Raw genomic sequence first — 16,284 nt, 5'->3', positions numbered from 1 at the left:
GTCAAAGAGTGTTCCACAACTCTGTCAAAGAAGTGTTCCACACTCTGTCAAAGAAGTTTCCACAACTCTGTCAAAGAGTGGTTCCACAACGCTGTCAAGAGAGTGTTCCACACTCTGTCAAAGGAGTGTTCCACAACTCTGTCAAGATTGTTCCACAACTCTGTCAAAGAAGTGTTCCACAAGCTCTGTCAAAGAAAGTGGTTCCACAACTCTGTCAAAAGAAAGTGTTCCACAACTCTGTCAAAGAAGTGTTGCCACCAACTCCTGTCAAAGAGAATGTGCCACAACTCTGTCAAAGAAGTGTTCCACAACGCTGTCGAAAAGAGTGTTTCCAACAACTCTGGTCAAAGAGTGTTCCACAAACTCTGTCAAAGAATGGTTGCCACAACTCGGTCAAAGAAGTGTTCCACAACTCTGTCAAAGAAGTGTTCCACAACTCTGTCAAAGAAGGTTCCACAACTCTGTCAAAGAAGTGTTCCACAACTCTGTCAAAGAAGTGTTCCACAACTCTGTCAAAGAAGTGTTCCACAACTCTGTCAAAGAGTGTTCCACAACTCTGTCAAAGAAGTGTTCCACAACTCTGTCAAAGAAGTGTTCCACAACTCTGTCAAAGAAGTGTTCCACAACTCTGTCAAAGAAGTGTTCCACAACTCTGTCAAAGAAGTGTTCCACAACTCTGTCAAAGAAGTGTTCCACAACTCTGTCAAAGAAGTGTTCCACACTCTGTCAAAGAAGTGTTCCACAAACTCTGTCAAGAAGTGTTCCACAACTCTGTCAAAGAAGTGTTCCACAACTCTGTCAAAGAAGTGTTCCACAACTCTGTCAAAGAAGTGTTCCACAACTCTGTCAAAGAAGTGTTCCACAACTCTGTCAAAGAAGTGTTCCACAACTCTGTCAAAGAAGTGTTCCACAACTCTGTCAAAGAAGTGTTGCAGAAACACTGCCGTAAAACACGAGATTCCTAATCTGTGCCTTTACCAAGACTGTGCATGTTAGACAAGTGTACCAAGCATTTAGTGGACCATCTACGATCGTTTTTAAGAAATCATGGTTTCACCTCAATTATAGAAGTACTACCTTGATATATTTTATTTTGAAAAACTTTTACAGTCATGACAGCGCTTTGAACTTTGCAGACAGAAGTGAAACTACATTGTGCTGAAAAATTTCTACAAAATTATTGTTCTCACCCACTACTGTGAAAGTTGTTCTCTGCAATGTGAAAATGCCAATTTCTCATGACTACTACATTAAGTTTTATTGCAACCAAATCATAACTTTTATAGAAACAAAGTTACTCGTTTTGCAAGAAATAATGCTAATGACGCGTTGCAAACTTTTTAGGTGTGTATACTGGCTTGAAAACTACTTCGAAAATAAATAAAACCTAAGCATTGTGCAAAAATTTTGACAAAGTTGGAAAAAATAGCATTTTTTAATTCCATTGTGATATCAATTATGCAATGTAGTGGTCCAAGTAAAAATATCGCATATATAGAGCATTGTACAGTATGTTTGTTGGTAACTCAATCGCAAATGTGTACAAACCTTTCCTTTACTTTGCCTTCACTACACAGCACATCAGTAAGCATGTTAAACCAGCTTGTTTTACACGGCTATTTACCAAGCATTTCATTTAAGTATTATTGATCAAAATGCACCGTAACTGAATGCTTCTTGCACTTTAGGTGTCTGGTACGCACCATAAGATACAATATACAAGGTGGTTTAGAAAATGTGTTTTAGAAAAGGCATCTGAAAATTATTTTTAGAAAGAAACCTCTCGAGGTAGTAGTTCCCACAGTAAGGTGAAAACACCACAATTTCTTCTCTCGAAAGAGAGAGTGGCGACTGACAAACACCTGGTACACTTGATATGGAATGACCAAGGTATATTCAAAGGTGGTTTCAGTAAAACATTTGAAGTCAGTGGCTGATTACCTGCCGTTCAGTACCTTACTATGAATGCAGTGCCATAGTACAGCATAAGGGACAATCTCAAATAATGCATGCCATTGGCTCTTCACAACAAAACCTGCAACACTAGAGAATCAACTGTATGTGGCATAGCCTCTTGTGGAAAAGCTCAAATAGCAGCTGAACGAAATGCAGAAAGTACGACACAATGACTGCTTCCTGTGAAAAATAAAGGAGCCACGACAACGTGTACATATTTAAAAATTTGTACGAACTATACCACACACATCTTGCAAAAAGGATGACACTTGGAAAGTATTAAGGTTATTAAGGTTGGTGGGAAACACTTATAGGACACTTTGACACTACAGTTGCTCTTGAAATGCCAGACCTGGCTTCATCAACATTATCATGACATCATGACACAGCCAAATTTGCCAATGTGTAGCGTATCATGATGTCACGTTGCATTGACCTCCAAAACTGGTTTGTAGAAACTAGTAGCATAGTAAAGTATTTAAGGTGCTCTGATGCATGCCACATTTTCTTTTTGTGGGGGTTTAGAGAGCTTTTACTTTCACTTAGCGCAAAAAAAATGACAAGTTGAAAATGTCATGTCACCACTCCTTTAACAGCAAAGCTACTGCAATAAAAGATTGAATGTCCACTTACCGCCAATGTAGATCCAACGGCAATGGTCAGTGTACAAAGCACTCAGAGAGAAGCAAGTGAAGACTGCACATGTAGCCAGAAATGCAGTAGAGATGATAGATGGGTCGACAGATACCACAATATCCAGAAGGGGGCCCATGCCCAAACCTTTAAAAAGGAGGTGAAAAAGCCTGTGTGAGAGATGTTCTGGCTGTGCATACATAAATAGTACAGGAATACAGAAATTTATACTACAACAAGAAATACATTTCCATTAAATCATTATTGAAATTTGTATGCCTCACCTCTGTTTTACTGGTTATCTTTTAACTCAATAGTCAATGTAAAACCCAAATTGCTCTAACATATGAGAAACATCTATAGTGGCTTATAGCGATACCAGTTCAAAATAATTCAATGTGAATGCTTATTTCAACATGATGCTGAGGTCTCAAGCGCAGAGGAAGCAGCAATATTTACATACTGTGCACCCGACTCTCGGCATGCAATAATTCTTCCATTCTGCTCCCATCAGCATGTGGACACTGCAGCTGGGGCTCAAACTATCGACATCATGCTCAGCAGCAGGACACCATACCCGCTCTCTGCCAATGCTTTAAGCAAGTGAATTTTTTAAAAAGTGTTTGCAATTTTTACAAATCTCGTGAAATCTGCATGTAATTGGTCCCAGGAAAAGCTTTCACTGTAAGCCACACTCCATTCTATGGCATCCCATGTCCTTTCATTTAGCAAAACTGAATGCCTGCAAACTGTTAACCTTTGAGAGCCGAATGAGCAGGTATTGTAGAGGCCACGAGTAAAATTTCATTTACAGTAACCAAAAGCTGAACATGTTTAGGCCTACTTAAGCAGTGAGAGAGTTGGCCACCTCTTGCTCTGCGAAACATGTTCTCTTCTGCTCCACCCTTAAGTTTCTTCGCATTCCATATGTTACAAGAGCCATGTAATGAGAGAGGACGCAAGGGGAGACAACGCACAGAAAACCACGATCTGATATTGAGCCACGCCTTAGTGGGGGACTCCGGATTAATTTTGATGACCTGGGATTGGTGCACCTAAACCTTAAGTACATGAGCATTCTTGTATTTCGCCCACATACAAATGCAGCCACTGCGGCCGGGATGGAACCAGTGACCTAATGCTCAGCAGCGCCCCATAGCCACTGAACTACCACACATCTACTGCAGTGGGTGTCCAAAGAAGAGGCAGCAAAAGAAACAAAACTAGTTTCAAGGCAGGCCTCAGACTAGCCTGCTGCCTCCTGCTTCTGTGCACACCCACACCTGTATGTGCTGATAGCAGTTCTCAAGGCACATAAAGAGGCTTGTAATCTTCACAGTGCATTTTGAGTCTCAACACACCGATTGGTATGTTGTGAGGTGTGAAAGATTAAACTTAGTCAGCTGCACAGTCTTTTAAGTCAAATTAATACTACATTTCTATGCCTATACTTAAGCAGCTAACACAGATGTCTGCTTATCTTCAGCTGTTCACACTAGTCTTCTGCTTTGGAACAGCCAGATCCTCAGCCAGTCTCGGTCCAAGCTGCAGGCACAGTGTCTCGGACAAACACGCTTCAGACGTGACGGCATCGGGAACAAAGATGTGAACTTACATGATTTGTGTGACTACGGTACCATCATTTATATTCGGCATTTGGCAAAAAAAAAACAATGTTCAGCACACAGAGAAGTGCAAATCAATTAGATTGTTTTAATGTTGTCGTACACATTACTGTAATATGCACATGCTGCCTCTCTGTAAAGCCGTGACAGACATGCCACAAGAACAACTTTTAAGCATACCATCTTTGCGCACTACACCGGGGTATAGAAGTGCACTTACACAAAACTATGCTTTGAAAGAGCTCCACATCGCCAATGCATGGCCAATGCTAAATGCCGTGGGGCCACCCGACAGGTACAAATCAAAACACTTTTGCAGCTCTGTAGCATTGTAGGCCTAACAAAGTCAAAACAAACAGCTGATCTCAATAATGACAATATGTTGCTTATATTTATGTTCACTGCATAATAGAAGACTAAGTGAACCCTTATTTACCATTTATTTATTTCTGTCACAACACAGAGCAAGCATAAAGGGTGAATTTGGATCAAAGCAGGCAATCCGGATGATGTCGCCATGTTGTTACACAATCACGATGACCACTACGGAAGCTGATATCACGTGACCATAGCTTGGAGAGATCTTGGTGCTGATCATATTCTAACTGAAGCTGATCGCTTGGATGGAACCAGCTCACCGTATTGCGAGTGCTTTATTTCAACCAGACGAACATCAAAAAAATCGGGAAATCAGGAAATTTCAGAGCACTCTGGAGTGCCTGAAAATGACCAGATAAAGATACCACTTGAAATTCTTACATTAAGCCCTTCATACCTGTGGTGAAGGCAAAGCCAACGAGGATGGCCAGACGCACATGCTGGTTCTTGCCATTGTCTGTGACTGCAAAGAGCGCCATCAGGAGGCCAAGAGACAGCAAGGTCGTCAGGAAGTTGCCCTGGAAATAGAAGTAGACCCTGGTTCTCATCGAATGCATTTGGTCTTCCCTCACTTCCCTTCAAAAGTGCACACAAAGGGGGAGAAAATGCTCCCCTCCCCCCTTCCCGGAAAGGAGGAGGGAGGGCTCTGGCCCCACTGCTTCATATGAATAGACTCACTTGCATAATACTCACAATATTCAACAAGTGATAAGTGCTTGGCCAGGCCATTTGTCATGCACACTCCTAGCTACCTGCTAATAATATCCTACCTTAACGTTTCAGCATTTAAGATACCTCCTTGGTAGGAAAAATGGTATTAAGAGGAAGCATTAGCTCAGGGCCAACTCATATTTCCCCGATTCAAATGAAATTTATTGCACTTGAGAGAAGCTTAAATTCTAGTAACTCTAGGAAGCAAAACTGATTTAGCACCTCATAATAAAAATTGCGACAAATCTGCATGTCTTAAAAAATTGAAGCACATTTACAACTCCATAACTGCATCAAAAAAGGTATAACTGCATCTGTTAGGGCACTTAAAGCGGAGTTTATGTGAAAGTCTTCAAATACTGAAAATGGTTTTGCAAAAGCCCTACTCACAAATTAGTGCTATGCTTGAGAGCAGTGCACAATACATCAATTCTGTCCACATTACATGTCTGAACGGGTACGATTTACGGAATTATGATATCAATATCTATTACCGAGTTCGAGTTGAAAACTTGGTACTTTAGTTTTTATGCAACTTTGCAGTGTTTTTTTTTTTTTTTTAATTGATGGCCTTATGAAAAATCTACTTCCTATGGTCACTAGATTTCCACTTTCGCTTTTAAATACAACAAGCCTTATCAGATTCAGTGCAGTGGATTCTGAGAAAAAAGGTTTCTCTCTCAAGGTGCTTTGAAGCACTACAGTAATAATGTGCTTAAACAGAGCAAGGCAGAACAAAAATTAACAAGTTCCTTGCCTGCAGGATTTCCGTGAACAGGTGAACATATCCACCGGCTGCAGCTGCCAAGGTAGAAATAGCCAGGCAGCTGTACACATTCTTCAGATGGTCACGTACTGGCTTCTCCCTAAATATAACAACAAGGTTGCACACGATTACCCAAAAGCTCTGAAATTTACTAATTACAGTAGCTGCATCATACTTATGAGTAACATAGTAGATCATTCAGAAAGCACAACTGTAGCACAGCGTAAATAATTCCCCGCCATTAAAATACCTCACTGGCTATTGTTCCAGCTGGGTTGACACCTTTGCCAAGAAAAAAAAAAAAAAAAAACTGGCACCAAAAACAAAAGGGGGGGGGGGGGGGGAATGTGTGAAGGGGGTTCTTTTTGTGATAAGTATTGTTTGTAAAAATGCAAACAAATAAAAATCAAGTGATAAAACGCGGAGCACAACTTTACATGACTGGAATTTATCAACAAGCTTTATATAAAATTTCATACACTTCAAAAATCCTTATGCTATTATTGCTGCACATGATTTCCTTTGTAACATACGTTAATTACCAGACTGCAAACAATCCGGCAATATGCATAAGCCTAGACGGTAGAGCAACATGCGTATATGCTTTAAGGAATTCAGGAATGTGAGAAATTGGGACTGAATTCACTTGGCAACAATTCAGTTGTCTGCTGTATATGAACACCTGACAAAGCGCTTGCGATGCAGCTGTGTGTCTATTTCGGGCGAACTGGAAAACCAGCAAATGGCATGTCAGTGTGGGGGTCGACCCGGCAGCCAACACTGCAAGGGAAAAACCAGTTGTGCTGTAGGGAAAACCAGCCAGGTGGCAAGTTCCAGGATGCAGTGCATACAAGCAGTCCGAGAAACTCTCCTAGATGGAACGATGCAATAATCAAGAATATGTTGCTGTGCTCAAAAGCCCAGCTGCAGCAGGTGCGTGTCAACAAGAACCTAAGGTACAGATAAAACAGTGAAATAATATATATCAAGCACACACTGCATATAATTGTAGTTATGCCACAGGCTTTCTGTTAAGAAGCAGCCAAAAGCCTGAATGCCCCTAAGGAGCAACAGGTTCTTTTGCACTGAGGGCAGTGTGCAGTTTGGGAAATGGTCCTGGTGGAAGGTATGAGCTGGGATCAAAGGCTGTCACTTCAGCACTGCAGTGACTTGTTTCACTTGACCTTAGTCCACTTACTGAATTCTTGCAGTTTTCTGAAGCAAACAGATCCATGCTTCAACCTTTATGGTGGAATTCACACTTATAAAGAAACTGTTCCTGCTGAGGTGTGATTATCTGAGAATAACAAGTATAACTTGTTCCTTGGCTTTTCTTCTCACTTAGAGTAAGTCTTCATCATAATAGTATGTCTTGTACTTTCTTGACCTTCATACAAAGCAGTAAGGAAAAGTGAAAGATCTTGTCCCAGTGTCTCCTTCCTTCGTTTACTTCAACCATGAAGTAGCTACTTCATGAAACTTCATTCCACTGAGCTTCAATGCTGGATACTCTGGCCAGCAAAAGTATTGGGCACGAGGGGCACCACTGGCAGCACCGGCACTGCAATTGTTCTTGCATAGAAAGTAACATCATGCGACATTAATTTGCCACGGCGATGTTATCCCTCAATTCAGGAAGTTTATTTTACTTTGGGGGATTGTTCACAACTTTGCCCATTGTCGTTGAATAGCATTGAATGTCGTAGCAGAACAGAAAAGATTGCTAGGAGTTTTGTAAAAGATTTTTAATATGCTCATCGCAGAATATACCCAGCCAAGGTCAGGATTTGTTCTTGTTTTGGTCAGATTGTTCGTTTAGAATGCAGCGACAAGACTAATTTTTACGTATATTACAAATTACGTATATTTCATAGCACAAAAAATATGACCAATTCACACATCGCTTTGTAGTTTTGAATTTTTTTTTCTCTTTTGTTCTCTTCTGGCATTTTCTATGCTAAACATAGATAATTACAGCAAGAGATCTACGTTATCGTGCACTGGGGCACATGCGAATGAGACTCGACTACGTGGCACAATACGCTTCTCCTGCAGGCTAATAAAAGCTGGCGCTGATCCTGACTGCTCTGCATTGTATGGACAATAAAACAAGCTGCTACAGAGATTTATGGACCAACGATACTGCCGGCAAGTTGAGTTAGGAAGATACTTGCAGCCTCAAATTATGCAGTTAATGAAGCCACATTTACTGGTCGTATACGCCGAAAGATAATGACCTGACTGATTCGAATGACGCGATACAGTGTGCACGTTGTCACCGAGAAATGAAAAAATAAAATACAATATAATTTACCCATAAATTTCAGAAATCTACGACAAGATACCTTCACATGTTCAAACCAACTAAAGGCTGTTGATTTACAAGATATATGTTCCCTTTGCCATGCACATGTCTTGCTGCATTCGTCTTGTATATCTCCCTTCATGTAAATTCGACAGCCTTACTGCTGCAAATGTAACTTGTTAATTTGTATGTGTATATGTGTGCTTTAAAATTTGTGACCGGGGTTTAACAACTGTTGAGCTTCTGCAGGAGCTACCGTGCTTCCCATTTTTGCGATAGTACGTAGAGCAAAATTTGAGCCTTATCAGCATGGAAAAACACCGTATATTCTCGTACAGCGTGCAAAACTTTAAAATTACAACAAGCCGAAATTCTGCAGCCGTACGTCGAAAAATAAGCAGATGCTTCGGCACGTATCAGTGATAAACTCAATGATTATCTCATTGATAAACTAGATAGAATACAGCACATGGCACTCCATTTTATTTATTGCAGATACTCACCGTATGACAGTGTCACTGCTTTAAGTGAACAAGCAAACATCCAGACTCTAATATTAGGACTGCGTATTGCTGCCATGAAGTTTGTTTTCATTCTTTATCACGGGCGCATAAACATAGACAAAACAAAGTACATCAGGCCACCTTTCCAACATTCGGAAAGAACAAATCATGATAAGTGCATAAGGCATTGTTCTGTACGTTGCAACACATTTAAATATACATTTCTTCCCACTGTAATTGAAGCCTGGAACCATTTGCCAGAAGAAATTTCAAATGTTAACTCTATCAAACAATTTGAAACTAAAATATGTGCACTTTTCTATGAGTATGTCTGCTTGCAATTGTTTAGTGCTCTGCTACAATGTTGTGCTGTGCAACTATGTTTTGATTGTTTCATCACCACATCTGCACTTTTCGCAGCTCTTCCCCCTTGCCTGCATTATCTACCTTGCACTGTTTTCTTTGATTTGTTCGTTCTGTTTACATCTTATTTATTTGCATTGTAATAATTACCGCATTTCATTGCTTTCTCCTGTTTTGGCCCACAAGGTTTTGTATTGTTTTGCTTGTGACCCACTCCTTTATGAGCCTGCAAAGGCTTACAGTATTGCTAAATAAATAAATAAAAATTCAACTGTGCACATTATTCAGGCACTGACGGCAGGTAGCACTGCGGTATGTCCTTGCCTCCAATAGAATCTCAATGTATTTCTTCTCTCTTTACTGGAAAATGCAGATGGATATCACGTTTATAGCATTGACTTTCTGATCAGACTCGTCATCTCTGGGTTGGCTACAATCCCGGAAACGGTCCATGCCTGGTTAGCTTCTGGATGGCCTTTCCATCACAGGAAGAAAAGGACAAATACAAGCACTCACTCAACAAAAATTTTATGGCACACTAGGAAGTATTATATACTGACATTATGCATGTCCTGCAAGTTAAATCCAGATCGTGTGTCTCCACAATACTAAATGTGTGGTATTAAAATTTGGTTTCCTGCAGAGAGGTTCTGGGACTCCGCACTGTAGCGAACACTTGATAGCAGTTGTCATGATATTCTTATGATGCAACAGACTTGTGACTGGCTGACCCCATCTGCTGAGGCTGTCAGGATTGCTTAAGCTTATGCAAATGTGGACAAAGCAAGTGATAGTGACTGCTGGGTTCACAGATTGACCTCATGGCCAAATATACTCTTCAGTCCAGATAAAACTAAATATGGTTTGGCACTTTAAAGCCACTACAGTAGGCAGATCACGGTAATCCCCCTAAATTTGAAGTAGTGAGTTAGTCAGAATGTTCATGCCTGAACTCTGTGCTAGACTCTTTGGCTAGGCAGAGATGAAAAGAAGTCACGTTCATACATATGCTCCGCATTGTTCTTTTTAAGTCTGTATGTGGCACAATTAGCTATATCAATTAGCTGCTGTTTTAAGTCAGTGTTGTTGGTGACAAGTGTATAAGATAAACACCTATTTGCTTTGCTAGTGGTCCTACAACACGGCAGCCATAACATCACGATTGGCAGTTTGTAGTAAAGGCCAAATGAACCTCCCTGAGTGACACACCCACTATTGAACAATAAATAGATTGCTTGCACATGAAATCACGGACACCATATTGCTCAACCATTCAGAAGCTCCACAGTGCTGCCTGCAGTGAATAGGCCAAAAGAAGCAGATCACATCAATGTGCAGCCTTTCACTGTGCTAGTGGCTTGCCTCCATGGCAGCCACGTCAGTGCAAGCCATCCATATCCCACAACATTTATATATTACTGCAATCTTGCCCAGTGGATCCAGGTGCACAGCTTTCAAGTATCACAACTTCTGAGATACCTATTTTTAAATTACACAACAGCTATCCAAAAAGAAAAACAAGGTCGAATGTCACCTTCAACAATGGGACTAATAATGTAATTCAGCCCCTCCCCCCCCACCCTTGTTTTAATCGATAATGCACCAATAATACAGCATGCGAGCATATTTAAAATAACCATATAGACTATGTAAGATTTGCACTTCTATGCATCCTGCATAAGCAATATCAGCCCACTCGCTCAGGCTGGATGGAACACATGACTTTCTTAATGGCTACAGCACTAAGAAAAGTAGCAGCGCTGGTGCTGCTAGTATTGTCTGAACAAAAAAAATAAATAAAAAAAATGAGAGAACAGAACTGATGCACAGAAACTATCTGGGCTGTGTGACGTTAACAGTTAATGTACCAGAATTAGAAGGGCTATCTACGTCAGCCCATTTTTGATGCTTCTGCTGCACGACCTCGTCCCAATTCAACGAGAAACAAGGCCATCACGGTTTATGCAGCTGCCAACCTACATTTAAAAAGTTAAAAGTAGCGGTTTTACGACGCTTGCAGACTACACTAAAAATGGACACCGTCTTACCATGACAATCAAGTTGAAGATTATTAGTCACGCACATGTAACGGCAACAAACAAAAAGTTTAATAATGGCCCATAAACGTCATCTTTCACTGCGTTTTCGAATAACCGAACCATCACAGACAAGGCATGTTTTAAGCTGCAATACAGTTAGCCGTTTTAGTCAAGGCTACTCTCCCTGCAAAATTTCGAGAACAAGCCTTTCCTTCAAACGTAAGTACCATTTCCCGGAAAGTCTGGGACCTTGCAGGCAGCAACCTTGCAGCTCGTGTTTTCCGCCGCCATTAGAGGAAATACCAATTTTCAACTCGTGAATCTAATCGTTTGCCCACTAGGCTGGCGCGTAAAATTTATCGACACGGTTTTAAGGCGATCAAAATGTCAATTACAGTGAAAGATGAGAACGCCGAGCACGCTTCAGAAGACCAATGTAGCGTTCTTGCGAAGCCGCTCACAAACCATCTACCCGATGATCAGGATTATCTGAAGGCAAATTAAAGAAAACGCCCTAAGATAAGAGGCAGAACGAACTGCAAGGCCGGAACAGCTAGATGCAGATGTGATCTTTAGACCTACTGACAAGGGCTACAATTGCGGTTAAGAGGTGCAACCCAACGTTTATGAGGGGTGCAAATGGCCGCTCGAATCCCAAGCACGACCTACTCTTAAGTAGCGAGTCGAAATGGAGCACAACCTACCACTGCGCGACAAACATCACCACAAAAAACGGACGAACGCCCAGCGGAAAAACAATGTCGCTGATAAACGAGCTACTACGGAATATATGTACTGCACTTCATAGCCGACACTCGATACGTCAGCGATGCTCGAAAAAGAAGATCGTAAGCATGGCCCTTACATATTCGCAAAATCAGAGCTTGCACACTTACAGTCTGTTGTTGAAAGAGTTGACGAATGCATTCATGTTGAAAGTCGCCTCCATTTTCTCCAGTCGAGCCGCACGACGCAAGGCCAGAAAACTAAACAACACGTCAGCCCACTCGGCCTATTCGCAGCGGTTGAGGATGTTGAGCGACGGTGCTGCCCCTACCGTAGGGATTTTTTGCTTACGTTTTTTGTGCGCCCGGTTGCTGGCGTCATCACCTCGTGCGCCACCACAGCGCCGCGACGTCATGGATGTCATTGGATTGCAAGTGCCGTTGTGTGATTGTGTATACGAATGGGAGCCCCGTTCAATACTCGTTATTTAACTCGTTCTGTGCTCAGGTATCCTGGGTGTTATCCGATATGTCAAGAGAGTGGCTCAGGCCTTTTAGACTTGTATTTAGCACCACGCTCGATGTGCTGAGTAAACACTTTCTCTGACGCAACTACTCGCTTGTGTTTCCTCCATGGTTTCCTCTGGCGAACCACGAATTGCATGTTTACAGTTTATTTCGTGTTTCTTTCCTTCCTCCTTGGTGTTCCGCCGAACAGCACTACACTTTCCATTCTGTCAAAAATATTAAATTGGGCCAAACATTCAAAATATCATTTGATTTATATGCTGGCACATCCTTGCTCTATAATGAAATTTACCCGTTTATCAATTTCAATCATGTAACCACAGTAGGCTTAGTGGTGTCCACATAGCAGCGGCACTGGTAGCACGGCCACGGCTCGATCCGCGTTGCCCCAGGCAAGTGAAACCGTTCTGCATTGCCTCCAAGATTTCCGCGTGGTGTGCCGTTATCTCAGAGGCCATAATTGTGGCGTACTGAGACGTTTCCGCTTTAGATAAGTAGGCAACGAAAACGCTAAATTTGTTCTAATGCCATACTACTGCGTTAGCGAAAGGCACGGATGGCCGAAAACAATTGCATGACAATGGTGGATCCGAAAACATTTATCTTATTTGAAAGGTAAATTTACAGCAAAATAAGCATTTAGTTGTTTTATTATCATTCTGAGCACTTGCGCTTCAATTACAAAATTTTCGGAGCATTGAATCTAAGGAAAAACTTCTCGTCGCAGCCACTGCATGCATCCGCGCTCTCGAATAGAAAGGTGTATAATTACGTGCTGCGAAAACTCATGCGGTTCTTTATTCTATGCTCATGCGGTCGGTTGCCTAAATAAAATCGTAGTCACACTAGAAACCAGTGCGGCACTTAATTTACGGATGAATTCCTTTGATATAGTGGTCGAGAACGGAGTTGTTTTTCTGCAGAAAAGCTAACTTATGGGGGCTGGCTGTAAGCCTCAAGGTTTTGCGAAAAAAAAAAAAAAAAAAAAAAAAAAAACATCAACATAAATTTGCAACTTGTGCAATTTCATTTTCCCTGTCGCTTACTTAAAAAAAAATGTGTAACAAATTCTCGATTGTGACTTTTCCAGGAGCTTAGAATTTCCCGAACATTTCCAGGTTTTCTCGTTCGCTAATTTCGCAACGTTTACATTCTTAAAAAAAGCTTACACCCTTTGGGCTGTGTCTTAATTTTCTCCCAACGATAATCGTCATCCGTCTTGCTTGCGTTTCCTTTCTTAAAAACTCTGCGCTCGCTACTTTCTTGTCAACATGGATCCTTGCTTGTCAAAAAATACTATGTCACGCTGTAACGCGCACTTCGTTCGTGACCTGGAAGTACCACTGCGCCAAACGCCTGGACTGCCCCAAATTTAATGAGGTTTGTTGCATTTAAAAGAAAAGTTAAAATATTGTGACTGTTGGTCGCGAATGTTTTATTTAGATCGTCAATTTTTAATACGCGAATACGCGATTTTTGTCAATTTTTAATTAAAAATTGACAAAAATCGCGTATTCTCAGAAAAAGAAACTATCATGTTTACGACTCGGTAACTCAGCAATAAAAAAAGGATATCACAGTTCCGTAAATTGCACCTAATAGTACATCTAAAGCGGACAAAATTGATATATTACTCATGCCTCTAAAAAAATACAACGAGTAATATGTTAGTAGAGCTTTTGCGAAACCATTGTAAACAATGTAACAAATTCACGTAACATATAAATTGACATGCATACCAAATTTGGCCGCTTTGGATGATCTAATGGATGCAGTTTACAGAACTGCGATATCTGAATTCTTGGCGCAGAGCTACGAATCTGTAAACTTCGTGGTTCTATGCTTTTCAAACTTACGAATTTTTGAAAATTCCTTTTAAAGACTTTAGGCCCTAAATCGAAATGCTGCTTCCAACAGTCACTAGAATTTAACTTTATTTCTCAAATGCAACAAATTTCATTAAAATCAGTCCAGGCGTTATCTCAGAAAAGCGTTTCTGTGCTTTGCACGTATTTGAATAGGCGGCATCGGATTTGGGCCCGAGCTAAAGCTTCCTCTTAAGAGTGAAGCTTTTTCATACAGACAAACCCAAATTTTTGTATTAACTTATTCTTTCCTATCCATTGCTTTATATTTCAGTCACGAAAGAGGGGATATATATATTATATATATATATATATATTAAAAGAAGTGCAGGCGCACGTAGAAAAGCAAAAACGTTTAATTTCGATGTTTCGGCCGGACGTCGAAATTAAATGTTTTTGCTTTTCTACGTGCGCCTGCAGTTCTTTTAATTTCTTAAACACCGGATCCGAAGAAATACTTCCTTCACACACACACACACACACACACACACACACACACACACACACACACACACACACACATATATATATATATATATATATATATATATATATATATATATAGAAAGCCTATTTTTATAGCTCTTGCTATAAAAATAGGCTTTCCCATTGCGGTCCGATATATGCGCAGAATTAAAGAGATTTGTATCCTCTATAGCTTTCCTTTCCTGTCAGTGATAAGGGAAGTTCATAATTTTGTCCCCGTGAGTATATAATAAAACAAAATTGTCCGTTATCCAATTCGTCTTCATTCAGTAAAAAGAAACGAGATGGCGCTTTCGGCGGCGCGCCATATGTTAGCGCATGGATACGAAGCCATTACCGCTTCTGCCTAGCTGTTTCCGTGCGATCAGCTGTCGGAAATGCAACTGGGTTTTCGATCACGCACTGTTCTCCATTCATGTTGCAAAATGTGGAGCGGTGGATTAAGATGACTAGCATATTAAGAAATGGAGTGAATATGTGTGTCCAAGTTCACGGACCGTTGCTACATACGGACAGCCTCTGTTGCCAGCCCTTCTCAATGTACCACTTTCCTCGTGGATAAAAACAAAATTCACTTTCACATAAATACATGTCAGCGTTGTATCGCTAACCTCCAAAGACTTCAACCCCAGAACGTCGGTGAGACTTCAACCCCGGAACGTATGCCAGGAAGTGTCGCTTCCTGGCATATTAAGTTTCACACATCTACCCCAACTCGCACGCAACCTTACGCACACTCCATCGCCAATGCATTAAGAATATGTGAATGGGAGCACACTTGAATCAATGCGCCAAAACATGGGTAACTGACTACATCGACAGCACATGTGCACGAATGGTCGAAGCTGAATGTTTCGTGACGGTCCACGGGAGTAAGCGAGTTACTAACGATACTACATATTTGCGACAAGTTATTACAAAGAACAGAACAGCTACGTTCCAAGCCTTGTGCGCAGCATAAGCAAATCTACTGCAACTGAGCACACCCGCGAGCGATTAGGCAGAAAACAATCAGATATAATGACCGCACCCACGAACTTCACTGAGTCAGAAATGTGACCAGCCGCTGCTTCTAAGTATTTGACAAATTAAAAACAAGAGCAACACACACTGATCCTGATTCAATGCCTAAGCGGAAAGCTTGGAATACATTTTTAGCCTCGTTTTGAGAACAAGCACCATATACGCCGCTCGCGCCGTTCGGAAAGCTTAATGAGCTGTGAAAGCGCTTTTACATGTACTCTGAAGCTGTGGCCAAAGCTTTGTGTCGACCACACAGTCAGCGTCTACGATACCTCCGGAACGAGAGGTTTCCTGAGCCGCACCGGGCATCAGTACATTCATTCATTGTAAACACGGAGGCAACGGAGGCAGCTGAGGCAAGCAATAGACGCGTCACCA

The 16,284-nt window shown here is 41.2% G+C and overlaps 1 protein-coding gene across 2 annotated transcripts in view; it reads right to left on the bottom strand.

Annotated features, from left to right (window-relative positions):
- The window catches only part of LOC119456989 (probable Bax inhibitor 1), a 30,532-nt gene extending 18,199 nt beyond the window's left edge, over window positions 1–12,333 (bottom strand). For both annotated transcript variants that reach the window (XM_037718818.2, XM_037718825.2), the window contains exons 1-4: window positions 12,176–12,333; window positions 6,061–6,169; window positions 4,990–5,110; window positions 2,590–2,736 (exon numbers count right to left, since the gene is read on the bottom strand). In XM_037718818.2, coding sequence (XP_037574746.1) covers window positions 2,590–2,736; window positions 4,990–5,110; window positions 6,061–6,169; window positions 12,176–12,228 — 430 coding nt within the window. In that variant the 5' untranslated portion in view covers window positions 12,229–12,333. The remainder of the gene's footprint in view (window positions 1–2,589; window positions 2,737–4,989; window positions 5,111–6,060; window positions 6,170–12,175) is intronic.
- Between the last annotated feature and the right edge of the window lie 3,951 nt (window positions 12,334–16,284).

This window comes from Dermacentor silvarum, chromosome 1 (genome assembly GCF_013339745.2).
Source record: "Dermacentor silvarum isolate Dsil-2018 chromosome 1, BIME_Dsil_1.4, whole genome shotgun sequence".
Lineage (NCBI taxonomy): Eukaryota > Metazoa > Arthropoda > Arachnida > Ixodida > Ixodidae > Dermacentor > Dermacentor silvarum.
This window is presented reverse-complemented; position numbering and strand designations above follow the sequence as displayed.